Below are 16,460 nucleotides of genomic sequence, written 5' to 3' on the forward strand. Positions count from 1 at the left end.
CCTCAGGGACCAGGGGAGTCGAAATGTTTATGCGAGTAGCTTATTTCCTAAGTCGTGTCTGCACAGCTGACATCTGAAGAGAGTTTCAAGCCTCTAAGTCAAGTGTTAATAGCTAAATCCATCAGTGCTTTAGAAAATTAAAAAATGCTGTGAAGTGAATAACGATGCAACAGTAGGGCTGGAGTTGGGCACCAAACTGATGGCAAATTTATCAATAGCATCGATTTGCAGAAGCAGCATAGGCTTTTCAGAGAAGGCAGCTTCCCCGGATGAGATGACAGCAGCGAAGGAAGGCTCTGTTTTGCCCTCTTCTTTTCTCCCCCTTGGCTCCAAGTGCGGGCAGGTAAAGGCCTGTAAATGCCCGTCTGACCGTACAGAGCCCTGCAATAACCCTGCCCCACAGCTCCTGCCCCACAGAGAGGAACTCCAGGGTGCCAGAGGCCACGGTGACAACCGTCACACGCGTCCCTCCCTTCTCTGATCAGCACGGCAGCGTGTGGCCTGCCCCCACACCCCAGTGATCTGAGGCAATTCTAATTACCAGAGGAGTGCACATCAGCTACACCTGAGAACCTCTGAAATTCTGGATTTGTTTGGTTTTTCTTTTGTTGTCGGTTTTTTGTTGGTTTGGTGTTTTAAATAATTCTGCTTTAAAAAAAAAAAAAAGACCGCAATGAGTTAAACCAGCACGGCATTACGTTTACGAAACACCAGCCCACTGAATTCAGCACCCTTCTTCCCTCCAGCACAGTTTGCTAAGAGGGCAGGAATCAACACAAGTCTCAGGTTCACCAAAGGACTCGGGCTCCTGACTTCCCCGTGACTTCAGTGGGAAAGCAGACGCCTAAAGAGATAATAGTGGCCTAAATGGGTTTGCTGAACCTGCGCCAAAGCACCTTTGCATCCAGCCTTCAGTGTTTAAATACGCCTTTTTTTTTTTTCTCTTTTACCAGACACTTATTGCATTGCTTTGCAAGGCAAGTGGCTCTTGCACGTTACAGAAAGGCTTTTTCTGACAGCACCGCACGCTGTCATGCCAAGACATCACAGCAGCAGGAGCGGCCATGGCTGGGGGCACCTCTGAATGCTCCCGCTTTAAAAAAAACACAATTGCCAACGTCTGCTGCCCCAGGAAATTAGTTTATATGAAATTAAACTGGATTTAATTTACCTTGTTACACTATTAAAGAGTAATATTTATATCGCCATGGAAACCTCTGCACAAAACGGGTAGTTGGACACACTGCTGGTTACGCAATGGCCGTGTCACGTGAGCCAGGCTCCGGAGCAGAGTGCCAGCCCTCCCGTGTCCAGTGGGACGGCACCTTCCTCCTCAGCCCGCCCAGAGCAGCCGGCCGCATCCCATCCCAGCACGGCCGAGCTGTCCTTCGAGGAGGAAAAAGCTAGCAAGGGGGACCTGGCCTCTGTTTTCAGAGTTATTTTTCCTATGTTCAACTTGGGATACGCGCCCTTCCCCACCACCTTGGAACGGTTTAACCGGGAAGGACAAAGGAGAACCAGCAAAGTCTGCTGAATGTGTCCTGAGGGGGAATGTTTTGGGGGAAATTTTGGAAAAGCAGCTGGGGAGGTGGTGTTATCGGGGGGTGGGAGGGCAGAGAAGCAGCTCTGGGTGAGGACAGGGAGGGGTGGCAGAGCTGGGGGAGCAGAGGAACCACCACGGCTGCTCAGAGTTGCCGAACTCGTCTCGGCTCCCCGCAGTCACGAGCTCCCTCTGCTCCCTCTCTTGGCACCGCTTCTCCCATCCACCTCTCACCGCAGGCCCACGTGCTCCGTCTTCCCTGCCGCCTGTCCCTGCAGAACGTGTCCTCTGCCCTCCCTCGCAACCGCCCAGAGGTGAGGTTCTAAAAATTAATTAAAAAAAAACCAAACTGTGCCTTCAACCTGCAACACCACCTGATCATGGCACTCGGGCAGTAAGTGGAATTGTAGAAAAATGGGTGAGCCCTCAGGATCCTTCACTGTTTGGTAAAATCAGTCGTGATTTTCTTTTAAGAACATCAGAACACTGTCTTCTATAACGTCTTTAAAAAGTAGCTCTACACTAGCTGTAAAAGGAAGCACCCTGCCACTCCCATCTGGGAGGAGATGAATCACTTGAAACAGATGGATTTCATCTTAATTCCCTCCCCATGACTTGAACTATGGAAAGAAAATACAGTTAAATGTGCTTATCTGTGTCACTTTGTATATTAACAGTTGAATAGAGACGCTCTGCAGGTACTGATAGCAAGAGATTACAGTACTGCACTTTACTGTGTGAAAAAGATACGTCCTTCTTTGTAGCTGGTTATCTGAAACTCCTTTAGAGCAGAACACAGAGCAGGGTAAAGGTCTTGCTTTGCTAACACATCAGGAAAATATATAATATTCCCCTAACATGACTTTGCAATTCTTTTTCCCCCTCTCAACAGGCCATGAAAGGTAATTTAAGAGGTTGCTGGGAGCTTCATTACTACCTAAAGCACAGAAAACCTTGATCATCCGTGTCCGGTTCACACCAAGCCCTGATGGATATACACACTTGGCAATATTTAAAAACACAGATTATAGTGGCTTGTTATCAATCACCAATACCTTTATTGTACTTACTTTTGTGGAAGACTTTAGACATAGTAAGTTACTTATCCTGCACTAAGAAGATCATTCTAAAACAGACTCGAGCTTTTTTGAAGAAACAGAGATAGGAGACAAACTGCTCACCTGAATTCATTCAGGGCATCAACAATTCTGTTATATGCCAAACTCCGCTGACTGGCATCTGCTGATCTACGGCTCATTTTCATAGCCTTGAAAACAATCATTAAACAGGTAAGTAACACATAGCTACAGAAACACTGAAAATGGAAAACAAAGTCATGTGTTCGACTTTATCTTTCATGCAACTGGTCATGCAAATACTCTTTTTTTTTTTTTTTTTTAAGTGATAAAATTATGGTGGAAGTGCCAACTTTCATTTCTGAGGAAGGGTACGTGAGACACATGCACTTGCAGCCTCTGCTGCTCCTGTGCTTTTTCATCATTCAAGGCATAAAAGGGGTCAAAGTTTTCACCGCAGTAGCAAAGCAACCACTAAGTATTTCCTAGAAGAGAGATTTGAAGTAAATCTAACCGCGCATTTGAAACTTTGATCTTTGAAAACTTCCTACAGATCAGAATCGGGAGGTAAAATGCAGGGTTAAAAAAAAAAAAAGCTGGCTATTTATTTACAGTCTGGAATAGCCTAGAGATAGGTTCTGCTAGACTCAGATTCAGCTGAAGCAGGGAGGAAGAGGAGGCCTAAAAATCAACTTCCCCTTCATGTGGCCTGAGCCTTACTGGGAGCTTACACAGGCAAGCAAATGCTCCGGCCTTCAGCAGTCCCTGCAGCACAAGGCAGCACGCTCTGTCCTCACCCTGCGTTGTGCTTTTGCCAGCAATAAGAAATATCATCAAAGATGTTGTAGAGCAAAGCTCTTCTCTGGTACAAGTCCAATACCCAACAGCAAGTTGATACCACTTTTGTAAAACAGCAACAGGAGTCAAATCTGACAGGTCTGAGGGGAACACACAGCAATACAAGCGCAAGAATCAGAAGGACTGTGTTTACCTGTTCTATTGCACTCTTCAGTTTGTTCATGTGACTCTCAAAAAGAGGGAAGTGTGAGAAGAAGAACTCATTAAATTTGTTGTTTTCATCTTCATCTCTTGAGAGTGAAAAAATAACTCCAATTGCTATCTTTTTCTTCCTAACAATTCCTGGGCTAGGACCAGAGCTGTCATCTGACAAGTTAAAGCTTTCATCCATGGACCTTGAAGCAGGGAAAAACCAGAAAGTTAATGTAATCCACTGCTTAAAGCTGTACCTTTGTTCCTGTGTAATTCAATTCTTGAACATTTAACTTCAATAAACACCTTTTGTTTGCATGTGTTGTTAAATCATCACCTTTGATAACACCCCACTTTGCTATTTTTTACAAGCAACCATTAATTGATCCTGCAATCACAAAGGCTGGAACGAGATTCAAAGTGTTTGTGGGATTAGAATATAGTTTTCTAGTTCTCTCTTATCTCTGCCAGGAATTTGTGTTTTGAGTAGCATTTTAGGGCTTCTTATCCTCAAAAGTACAGCCTACAGGTTTATGTTTTGCTGAAGGCTTTCCAGTGAGTACAAAACAATGAATGCCATGAAGAAATCTGATACTAAAAAAGATCAGGCGTTGAAGTGCAGCCTGACTCACACCTCTGTAAATACCCCACCGAAAGCAACAGCGAGAGCAGAGGTACATATGCAAGAGTAGAATCAAGCTGACAATGGTGGAAAATGTATGGGCAGCAACCAGCATTTTGGTTCCTAGCTCACCATCGAGGGAAGACCCCATTCTCCAAGCTGGTAGTCTGACTGCGACGCCAACGCCGCTGGTAACTGCTCGCACAGCTTTTGTTAAACGAAGAGCCCGGAGATGGAAATGGAGTGATGAGCAGACTGCTGAGAGATGCTGCAATAATAAGAGGAATAAATAAAAATCTCTCCAGAAGAAAGAGCATTTGGAAAATAATACCAGCAACCAAAGTCCCTCAAGATAAACTGGCATTGCTTTTCAAGTCCCTCCTCTTTTGCTTATCTATGTTTCTTATCTGCAAATAACCAGATTATAATAACATTAACAAGATATACAAGCACTACAAGGATGGCACCATCCTGCAGTTTTACATAACAGACAACATACAGGCTGCATTGTGCTCATCAACCCTGAGGATCGGGAAATAAATTTTTTGTGGAAAGGAGTAACATTAATCACTTCTTTTAACAGCCTTTCCAATCCTAACCTTAAGTGCCCAGCATCCTGAATCTGGGGGGAAGGAAGGGGTGTTGTGGAGCCAAATGCATGTTTTAACATTACCATCCTCCTCGGTTTGGAAAGATGACAAGTATAATTTAGAAATGCTGTAAACTTATTTCAATATCTAATTTGGCTTGTTCATTTGCAAAATGTGTGAATAAATCACACCGCTGTTCAGATTAGCTCTGTGAGGATCATAATGGAACACCCTCGATGCCTACAACATTTGTACATAAACATATAGGTATGCATTAATATATCTGTAATGCATTATATGCATTAATGTAATATTTATATATAACAAAACAGAAAAATCATATTTCAGCACAGGAAAAACTATTTGATGATGTCTACACATCTCAGTGATGGGTATTACTGAATATTTTTGGAGTCTACAGGGTTAACACATGGAACTGCCATTACCAGATCTCGCGATACCGCTGTCTCTGTCCTCATTCTGCTCCCTCCCAGGCATATCCATAGGATTACTGTGAACTGTAACACAAGGAATACCAATTAGCAGGGGAATATACAGTTCCTTTCTTGTTTGCAGATCTCCATGTAATTAATGAAACAAAAACATGCTCATTAATTCAGATCAACAGCACTGCGCAAGGCCATCACCAAGAAAGGCTGCTTAGCTGAACAAGCCAAAATGCTTATCTGAAAAGCTTGTATGTACTTTTTAGTACAAACTAAAACTAGTACACTGTGTTTCTCTACGCAGATATTTTCCAATTAAATTTTAGTGTACCAAAAGGATGCTGGTCACATAGGTAGTACTCAGTGAAGAGACAAAACAAGGACCAAAAACCAATATAAACATGACTTCATTCATATACCAGCTTTCTCAGGTATTATATATATCATTTTTAAAGGATTTTACAATGCTGTCTTGAAGAAAATAAATACCTGTAAGTTGTGAGCAGTGCACTGGTTGTTCAACTAAGCTGTAAGCTGTGCAGATTCGCAGATTGCATATACACAAGATCAAAAGTGTCTCAGGCTCAATAGTCTTTAAAGGTGCCATATTTTACAAATGTGTGTGTGAAATAAAAGCTACTCAGCCATGGAAATAAGACCCAGCCACTAAAAGCAAGAAATGTCCATTTTAAATGAACCTAGGTTAGCTTTAGTTTTTATAGTTTGGTTGAAACAAGTCCAAATCAAAATAGCTTGACACTATTGGGAAATTTTATTCCTAGAGATATGGAATCCACCATTAAATATATGCTTCCAAAACAAAACAAGAAAACCAACCAACCCCAAAGAGGACTATTAAAATGCCTGCTGTCCTCTGGGGATTTAAAGCATGGATCCAGAAAGGTAAGAGAGCAGACATCACCGTCCATTTTGTATTTAAAAACAAAATAAATAGAAATCTTATTTCCAGGGCTAAACTACAAATCCACACGTTTTGTCACACCGGCTAGACTAGGCACACAGCACACAGCACACTGCAAACCTGCAAAGAAAGAGGCGCTCCGGATCAGGCGGAGCGGACCTTGCTCTGAGAATGCCCGCCTGGGGCTGCAAAGCTGTGAAAGACCTACACGGCAAAACGTAAAATACACATGAAAGAATGAGGTTAGTAAAGCAGAACAGTCTGTAGGGAGGGGGCCAGGGCAGGGAGAAGATATAAGCCAACATAAATGCAGAGTAACGTATGCAGGAAAACAGCTCTTACGCTTAACAAGAACATTGATTCAAGGATACAGCTTACAGTTGGACTATATAGCATTTACAGAATTAAAATAATAGACCCAGCTTTACGCTGTCTCCCATACAAAGATGAGGGTTTCTCTCCAATGGCTTTTTTTTTAGCTGAAAACTGATTAATTTATGCAGGCTCAAAGCCTCACTTGATCACAAACAGGAGATTCATCGTGGAGTACAATGTTTGTTTTATTAATAACATCCACACTGGTGGGGTGGCTGATGAACAGTGTCGCTGAAGACGACGGGGAGGACGGGGGAGAAGGCGGCAGAAATTCATCTTAGTAGAACCAACAGAAAATTATAAGCTGAAGTAGGCTGAGAACAGTCAGTGCATCAGTTTAGTGAAATGATTGTTTAGAAAATAAATGTTAGGCATCTCGGTAGTCCATTTTAAAAGTAATATTGGATTGTGGATATACCAGGGAAGGAGTGTATCTAACTGTACACAGAGCCTGGAAAAACACATGGGTATTTTTAATGAGTTAATTGCCAGTCCCTCTTCCAAATTTGAAGCTACCGCTCACTCAATTTTCTGATTATACAAAAGATGAAGGCTGCACCTCAACAAAGCTCCCTTCCACTCTCTTCAGTCTTCACTCATTAAAGGAAAGGCCATGACCATTTTTTTTAACCAGCATATCTAAGAAAAGCAGCTTGTAAATAGTTCCCAACCAAAACACATAGAGCCTTCTCCTGTCAGAGGCAGGTGAGAGCCAGTGAGTCAGGAGCAGTCTTTGCTACTGAACACAGGTATTAGAAATGCTGCAGTTGAAGATTAACTTCTTCAGCTATGTTACCCACAGTCCCGCTGTCCTGAAACGGGAACTGCAAACAAACACTGTCCAACCGACTGAAAACTTGTGCAGTTCGATCATAAACAAGGTTTCAGCATCCTCTTCCAGAGGACAGTCTCGTCACTCCTAGCTGCACGTCCTTGTACCGCGGTGCCTGCACCTCCCGGGCCCTTGTCCCTTCTGCGCGGTGGGAAGACACGATGAACACGTGGCACTGGCCACACCTTAAGCATGCTGAGTCCAAGCCTAATAGCTGCATTACCTCAATGTGAACTTGTCGTTTGGATCACGCTGGTGATACAGCAAACTTTTGCCAAGTGCAAACCACAACAAAACCCTAAAAGCAGAAGAAGTGAGTCCATCTCTCTTAGACTGGGCACCTCATTCGCTGTGAAAAATCACAGCTGAAGTCTGAAATGAATACTGAATATTAAGAAAAAGGCATTTTTTAATCTTCCTGACTTAGTAAAAGGTTCCTACAATGTTATCCTGGTTTTGTTTAAGACAAGACAAATTCTCTTTTGGTGAATTTTCCATTCAGCTAAGTTCTTGTAAGTAACCATACTTTTCTGAAGTTCACTGCATGTTTTTTGGACACTGTTCGCTCTGGAGCTGATAACGGTAGCACTGGTATGCAGAAGAGTTAGAGATAAAAGGAAATTAAATCTGTTTGTAATTACCTATGTTCCCAAGAAGTCCATTCATAATTGTACTGTGGTCAGGCTTTAACGTATTGCTGTCTTGATTAATGAACTCAAGACTGTCCTGCAACCTATAACAAACATCAAACATACAAGAAAATCAGTGATTTGCATTTCAGTAGAATACGGTGTGACTTCATTATAGTGCAAATGGAACGGGCAACATAACAATGCAGGCTTCCACCAGAGAAAGCTTTCATAGCCTAAGCCACGTTCTCAGCTGGGTCAATTAGTACAGAGAAGACTAAACACTGAACTCTCCAAATCCAGATGTTTTTGTCGCACTTTCTTCTTCACATCGGACTGAATTCCCCAACTCCAGTGTTCTGTCTGCAGGTATTTTGTACCTTACAGTACCAAGCTTCACCACGTTGGCATTAGCAGAAAGGCTCATTCATTCACTTAAAGCAACCTGAGGTGAGGACACTAGTGACAGGGTGTGACAAATCAGGGAAGGAGAAGTTACTTTTCTAGAGAAAGAATCTGGAGAGTCCAGAAAAAGGTCTTCTGTGTTTTTACATTCATCTGCTTATACACAGTAGAGATACCATTTGTAACAGACTCACGTATTCAGACTTCCATAGATGCTGCTTCCAGTGCGAGCTGTGAACACCTTGCTGAGCATCAGCTGAGGAGGTGAACTGCAGGAGAAAAAGGACGTTGTCAGTCACAAACCCAGTGCTAAGACAGGCTTTCCTTTCCATTTCACAACCCACCAGGTTTCACAGACCTAAACACAACGTAACAGCCTTTTGTGCCAAAAGTGATACCAGAATAACTTCGAGGCAAACCTAGAAAATCCTTTTACTCTGCACTTGTGGCATTAATTCATTAGATATTAGCACCAAGGAGTAAGTCTCCTGAAAAGACCAGCAGTAAAAAAATAATCTTACCGGATTTGGTGAATTTTTAATGTGGAGCCCTTGTAGCTCATGGCCACGGAGCCAAACATCATCTCTCCAAGCATGTTAGCATCTGAGGAACACCGAGAACCCTGAAAAAAAACCCCACCAACATTTGTTTTTAAGCATTTTACAAGTACACTTCTATTAAGGTAACCTACGACTAAGGAAAATATTGGTTATTTGAAAGATAAACGCAAAATATATCTTGCTATAACACTGCTGAACATGCTAAGTTGAACAGTTCAATGAAGACACTGAGCATAGGAAGTGATCTTCACACTGCCTGTGAGCGAAATCACTAAAATCATCCAACAAACCTAACCCATCTACGGGAGGCAGCAGACTCACACTGCACTGAGTCAGCAAATGTAAATGTTTTAAGAGTGTGATAACACACTTTATTGAATACGAACCATTAAGCCTAAACCTTGTGTCTGCTGTACAAGAAGAATCCCAAGTTCACTGGAGGTCTTACACAGATTGTGCACCGGAGCCAAGCTGGCCCAGTGCTTTTTTGACAAAGACCAATTCATAACCCATCCATGGATGGTATTTTACAGCTGGTGCATCTCTCCCTGGTGCTGCTGTGACAGTACCAGCAAAGGGCTGCAGCGTCGCGGTGCCAGGGTTAAGCTGAGCATTTCCTGCCCTGCTTGGTGAGAGTTCGCTGTAAGGCACACGGGCTTACACAAAGGAGGAACATGTATGCAGCATCATAGGCTAGATCAAATACTGCAAACAAAACCCTAAAATTAAAATGTTACTCAGGACAATCAACTGGAGGCTGCTCAGCTGACAGTCATCTTATTTGTGTGCTCTCAATGACTGAGATTACTGTCCCCTTATCCCGGGCTGTTTCTTCTCTCGGCAAGCAGAGTATTAGTGCTGGCTCTCTGTGCCTTGCCCTGAATAATTGAAAATATCGTGATCTTTCAGTCACGGAGGTCAGGCAGTTCACAGGTGAGGTACTGTGCCAAAAATCAGTACATTGCCTTTGAAGTGCATTATAACTATTAACACTTCCTTAGAGTAATCCTTCCAAAATAAAAAAAAGTTCCTAAAAACCCGTCAGAGACTGGTTTGTGTTTGGAAAACGCTAAGTACCATTTCTCCATATCTCTTATCCAAGCTCTGAACAACCACGATCCTCACCAGATTCCTACACAGGCATGGGATAGATTTCAGTAGTCTGCCCAGTGTCAGGCAGCGGGCTCAGGGCACAGCCCAGCACAGGTGTCCACACCACAGCTCCTACCAGGAGTAAGGAGCGATGTGAAAACGACTGCTCAATGTTTCCGCTCATGCCGCCCGCAGAGCAAGGGCACGAACGGAGAAATGCTCATCAAGCAAAAGGCAGCACACTTGTAACGCTTTTCAATTTTTAGCTCTTCTCAAGCACTCTCAATTAAGACGATGGTACTTTAACAGACATACCATTAACCTCTGAAATCTGCTATCTGTGCAAGAAAGATAGGTGATGACTAAGGTAGCAATCACAGTTACAAAAATGAGGATATGATTGCAAGGTTTGTTAGTGACAGGGCAAAATGCAATCATTACCCGGGTCTCAGAGAAATTTCCATCTTTCCCTCCCAGGATATCCCACTGCCTGGGGGCACTGGAGGCAGTACTGGAAAAACTGGACTTTAACATCAGCCCGTATGACCCAGCAGCTCCAAGGAAATATAAGCATGGATGTTAATGGCTCTAGGAAATGACAGGCCTGCCAGCATCATGAAATTGTGAAGTAAGAGCACCGCAAATTACTACAGCCAAATGTTATGATTGTTATTTTTAAATCTGCTGCAGATTTCCAACTGAAGGACTCATTCTGAATAAATGTCAAGCCCTTGATGGTTGGTTTTGGTTTCAACTTTCTGATACTGTGAAAATCTAATTCCAAAGCTGAGGAAAAATACTTTAAGATAAATTATCGATTTTCATTGTCAAGCAAACAAATAAGAATAAAAAAGGCAAGTGAAAATCAGGTGCTTTCTAATTTAATTATAGGGGTTTCCCTTTCCTCTGAAAGACAGACACAAGCAATGCTGATGGCAAAGAGCATGATGCACCCATGGCAAGTTTCAGTCTGGCATTTCATCTACACTTAATAATTTCACCATACATAACAAGATGTACATATTTAATGCACTTAATACGGAAACACTGCTACAGCTCAACTCTTTGAGCCTTCAATGCTGCAAAATAAAGGTCACTCAAGACCAAAGTAGAGTGCAATCAACTGAGGAAAGAAGTTAAATATTAAAAAGTCAAACAAAAATAGCCAAGGAGCATCTGGCAAAAAGGGCACAACCCCTGGCACCAACAGCTTGGACACAAACCTGTTCCCTAGGTCATATTTACAAGCTCACAAAAACTGATCATAAAATACACACAAGTGTTTGTTATTGCACATTAGCATATTGGAGGGAGTAAAATTTGCATTATTTGTAAATTAAATTTCTGAATATGATATTTACAGCACATAATATTCCACTTATTGCACCTATTGTCCTATCAATAAGTACCTATGTAAATTAAAAACGTAGTACAGATACAAATGTCAAATGCCATGATGAACAAATCAGACTTTCAGTCCTGACTAAACCAACAAGCAGGTCCAGAGGTAACACTGGTGTCATAATGTGTAAGTAATTTGCTCAAGCCTAGAACCACATTCAGCTTCATCTTAATGGATTCCCATCATATTTGTGAGGGATCTAGATAGGACATATATAAAAACACGGAAGCGTGGAACAAACCTCTGCATTCCTCCTTCTAATTAAAGTTGCTCATATATAGTCAAAGTGTATTTAAACATGGAAACAAAGAACTATTTAAGTCCTATAGCTTTGTATTATTAGGACTTCCATTTTATAGCTTTAAAAAAAAAATCCACCACATACATACACGCAAGAAGAACAACTTATAAATGCTGCAAATACATTAATTGACTTTGGAGGTTACCAGACACAGAGTTAGAGGATAGGAAATGCCAGGCTGGCTGAAGTCTGGACAAAGTCGCTCTGGCCCTTCTCCATCCAAGATACAAAATTTCATCATGCAGTGAAGAACTCTTGTATTGATGGCTCTCTACTCACTGGGGAAGACCAGAAGGAGGATGGGGAACACAGCAGATAGTTTACAACAAATATGCTGTGGAAGAGCAACTTAAGCGTAAAATTTCTCGCATACTTTCTGAGCTGGTCACCGAGCCACACATCATTTCAGTTCAACTCTGTAAGATTCTAAGTGATAAGGGTGAGGAAATGGGGACTTAAAAGGGAAAACTTTCCACAGCTTTAAAATACACTGTCATGCCAACCGCTACAATTAATTTCCTTTAACACTGACCATTGTTTGCGCAGAGCCTGCCCAGCTAGAGAGACAATTTCTGGATAGTGGGGACATCGTTTTTGTTGGTCACACAATATACGAAGGAGGTTATTTTGTGCTGGAAGGAAGCTGCTGACAGAAATCTCTCTTCCTTCCATAACCTCAGCTAAATGCTCTTCCAGCAAGGGAGGAATGGAAAACAGATATTCAGCCACCTTACTAAAGCCGTGGAAAAGAGCGTGATGAGAAAGAGAAAACAAGAATACACAGCTGGCCAAATATAGCGGGAGCTAACATGACAGTGGGAAAGCCAGCACCGAAAGGTTCTTCATTTATATCTATGGCAGATTAAGACATCAGTAGTCCTGTACTTCAGAACAGGCTGTGGAGATAGCAGCTTCCCTTAAACACACAATTACTTCATTACAAAGAGTGGAAGGGCTTAGTTCTATTTTAGGGTGGCTTAATATAAAACACTTGTGATCCATGGAAGGAGAGATGACAGAAATATATCCATGTCAGATGACTCCAGCTACTCTCCTGGCCAAAATCTCTTATGTAAAATGTGCCTCAAGTGCACTGAATCCCTTGTTATAAAGCTGTTACAAGGACTATCCCTACAGATAGCACGTTTCTCTGCTATTTCCCTGGTATTTAGCAATGAAGTAAAATAAACTACCTCACCTGTACAAAGATAAGATATTTGTGCCAAGTCTGATCGTACCAAACGGGTTTTACCACCTGGGTCATCAAACAGAACAAATGCCCTGGGGAAACTGCTGCCATTCAAGACACATCTCAAGAGAACCTGCTGGTTGGTTTTAGACTGGTTCAAACCCAAAGCTGCAGAATTAAACATTACTGAGTTGGAACCAAAGTCTGATTTTGACTGAAAACTGCTCTCCACTGCCAGCCTCCAATTTCAAGCATTTTACAACACTCAGTACCTCACCTGCCATTAGAATTCAACATGGGTTATGCCAAAAAAAAGGAAGAATGACTCACCTGGTATTTCGGGCATTGATCTTTTGGATCAGAGAACGAGGAGGATGAATTGATTGAACTATCCAACGAAGAAGAGCTGTCTCCTCCGGGCTTCAGTTGGCAACATTTCCCAAAGACTCTCACCTGAGCATCGCTGCAGAGTTTCTGAAATACAGACAGCATATGTGCCACACTAAGACCCACAACTCAAAATCACTGTTTAGGAGCACTGCTCTTACCTGTTTAGGTAAGACATTTAATGGAAGAAAGGCTTATGCCCCAGGAAAACAGTTTAACAGAATATTCATTGGTGTCTCTTGCAGCCTGGCTCTAGGAAAGCAAGCTGAGCTCCCAATAGCCTGGAGCTAACAAGTCACTCCAACTCCATTTTCCTAAGAAGCCATCTGTCTCTGAAGCTTTAAAAATGACTTTTTTAGACCCAGGATTAGGAGAAAGGATGGTATCAAAGCGCTCAAAGGAAGGATGGTAACAATAGGCTCCACCTGTCGTGTGGCTGCCTGTGCCCACTGGGGTAGAGGTGACACAGGAGCACGATGAGCCAGATCATGGGGTACAAGAAAACACACAAATTAGGAATTAGCAAGCAAAACCACCACAGAATTCAAAAGAGATTCATGTGACAAGGATAAATGGAGAGAAAATACATTGTTTTCATAGTCCTCTCCCCAGCTGTGTCTAAGTCTCCTAGTCTCTTTAAAGAGTGGCACAGAGGTGACATGTTCCAATGAGCCATTGCTGGTAGAGATTCAGAGAGAAAGCTCAGCGAAAAGGGGAGCTAAGGGGGCTCAGATGGAGCTGACAAATGGCATGGGTGGGATCTGTATTACATATCACTGGCACTGGAAATGCTCCACGACTGTTTTGTTCACTATTTATAAACATTGGTGATTTCCCCTGCAAATCTCAGCACCCCAAGCAGAATCAGGATCCATGTTAGTTAATGCTATTTACATTACCATTAGGCAATCCTCTTCACCCAAAGGTCTCAGCGTACTTTTCCCATACTCATTACACTTCAAAACACTCACATAAGGCTGACATTATTTACATTTGCTAGTGGGCAGCACTAGGAGACAGAAATAGTCTACGCTGCTCAATATTGCCTACTAACTCTGCTCTAAGACTTTCTAAATTAACATTTCCTATACAAACACAAAACCAGTAGAGCAAGCTGGAAGCACAGTCTATGGGAAGCAAAGTTCAAGGGACAGATGGAAATCCAGAAGTGCTGTCATACGTCACAGCTTCATCTCTGGACTCACAGGTCCACATCACAAGCTCCCCCTTCATTCCAAAACACAAGCGTGCCTCAAATCTGTAATAGCTATGGAAAAAAAAGGAAAAGGCAGATGGAAAAGTGTGAAATACCCAAGGCACAGGGTGTTAACTTCATGACTCTGCTCAAGTATCAGCAATGACTATACAAAAGACAACGGTCCTTACTGCCAGGAGGGGTTTTGATGAGGGGCACGATAGGAATCCCACACCGCTGTTCTAGGCTCTGCAGGTCACTTATTTTTTATTATTATTTTTTTTTTAAATCTCACCCCCAGTTAGGGCCAGGTGGCTTTTATTTGGCCTTAACTGCAGGTGAGATTTAGCAAAGCAGCAGAAAACGTCCGGGATTACGGAGCTCCACGCGGCAGCCTGCCCTGCTGCTGCCTCCCAAAGCCTTGAGGAAAAATGTGCAGACAAATCAGTAATTCTGTGGTGGAGGGGAAGGAAATATTCAGTAGCCGCTGAGTCCTGGGCTTTGCTGACATATAGCAATATCCTCTTCATTACCACACCATGGTGTGTATGTTGAATTCATGCAATATGCAGATTTGCTAATTGCTGGTATCTGTGGCTTGAGCACAGTACACAATGGCTGGAACATGTGAATGATCATCATATGACTTCAGTAGGAACTCGTGAACTGGAATTGCATTTTATCTCTGACACAAACAACAATGTCCTAGGCTAGGCAAGCATCATGTGATAAAACCGCATAAAATCCACAGGGTTACAGAAGCTTTTGCACGCAAACCACATTTCAGCTTGCATTTTCCATCAGATGTTGAAAGTTCCTTCTACAAAGTTACAATTATAAATAAGCTTCCTCGAGACCGAGGCCAGTAAATGCATTTCTACAGGTGAAAAAAACTCCTGTCCATTAAAAAAACCAAAAAGGCTGTTTGCCAATTACTTATTTTTAAATAATTTCTTCTCATTATCACTGCATTTTTCTGAACAGTATCTTTCCCGAGATCCACTGGGGAATCTGGTATCTTGAAGTAATAGTCGCCTAATTTAAACAGTAAACCAGGAAAATGGCTGTTTGGTCGTTGCAGTGAAGTTTAATAAACCCCAGACTCCTGCAAGAAGTCTGTAAAAGAGGTCAGAAACTTTCAGATACCAACTTGTGAACAGTCAATCCCTCCTAAAATGCAGATCACTGACAAATTTTGGTGTACGTAAGAATAACCGGTTGGACAATGAGGTAAGTACCTGCAATGCTCCTCTCCTCTGTAGTTTCTGACTCCAAATAGCAACGAAAGGGATGTCAGAAATCTCAAGATACTATGCAAAAGAGTCAGATTACTTGCATTTCAATAACATACCCCAAAGATGTTCGAGCCATGTTTCCAAAAACAGAAAAGGCAACCTCATTATTTAAGAAGTGTATGAGGAAAAATTTCGAAGTTGTGGATGTTCTTTCCAAGCAGACACAGTTGCAACAAATCAGATCCCTGGGCACGGTGCTGCTGGGGTCCCCCACGCGCTCCCTGTCGCTGGAGAGCAACACATCTGCTGGAAGGATGAGGGTGGACGGATGAGGGTGGATGGATGAAGGTGGAAGGAATGAGGGTGGAAGGACGAGGATGCTGCAGGCAGCTGCCAGTCCTGCCCGCCACGCTGCTCTCCCCACTGGGCTCACGCTCTTTGTTCCTTCTCTGCCAACTCGCTGCAGATGCCACCCAGCTCCAAAGACCCCCTGGCAGTCACAGTTCTTGCATGAGAGGTCTTGCTGAAAGTCTTGGAGACCTGTCAGGTAGTGCTGCAGATGATTTAGAGCAAAATGGCTTTATAGTATGACGGGGTACAAAGTAGTTTTCTCCTACAGTGCTGCTTCTGGAATATCTTCAGCTCAATCAGCAAAGACCTTCAACTCTTTGC

The 16,460-nt window shown here is 42.6% G+C and overlaps 1 protein-coding gene across 3 annotated transcripts in view; it reads right to left on the reverse strand.

Moving 5' to 3' along the window:
• The window catches only part of FNIP1 (folliculin interacting protein 1), a 66,904-nt gene that overhangs the window by 15,699 nt on the left and 34,745 nt on the right, over positions 1-16,460 (reverse strand). For 2 of the 3 annotated variants that reach the window (XM_065848892.2, XM_065848893.2), the window contains exons 3-11: positions 13,302-13,445; positions 8,949-9,049; positions 8,622-8,696; positions 8,035-8,126; positions 6,307-6,390; positions 5,265-5,336; positions 4,361-4,496; positions 3,608-3,809; positions 2,722-2,807 (exon numbers count right to left, since the gene is read on the reverse strand). In XM_065848892.2, the coding sequence (XP_065704964.1) occupies positions 2,722-2,807; positions 3,608-3,809; positions 4,361-4,496; positions 5,265-5,336; positions 6,307-6,390; positions 8,035-8,126; positions 8,622-8,696; positions 8,949-9,049; positions 13,302-13,445 (992 nt within the window). The remainder of the gene's footprint in view (positions 1-2,721; positions 2,808-3,607; positions 3,810-4,360; positions 4,497-5,264; positions 5,337-6,306; positions 6,391-8,034; positions 8,127-8,621; positions 8,697-8,948; positions 9,050-13,301; positions 13,446-16,460) is intronic. The other variant, XM_065848894.2, reaches the window with a different exon arrangement.

The sequence above is a fragment of the Patagioenas fasciata genome, chromosome 14, assembly GCF_037038585.1.
Source record: "Patagioenas fasciata isolate bPatFas1 chromosome 14, bPatFas1.hap1, whole genome shotgun sequence".
Taxonomy (NCBI): Eukaryota; Metazoa; Chordata; class Aves; order Columbiformes; family Columbidae; genus Patagioenas; species Patagioenas fasciata.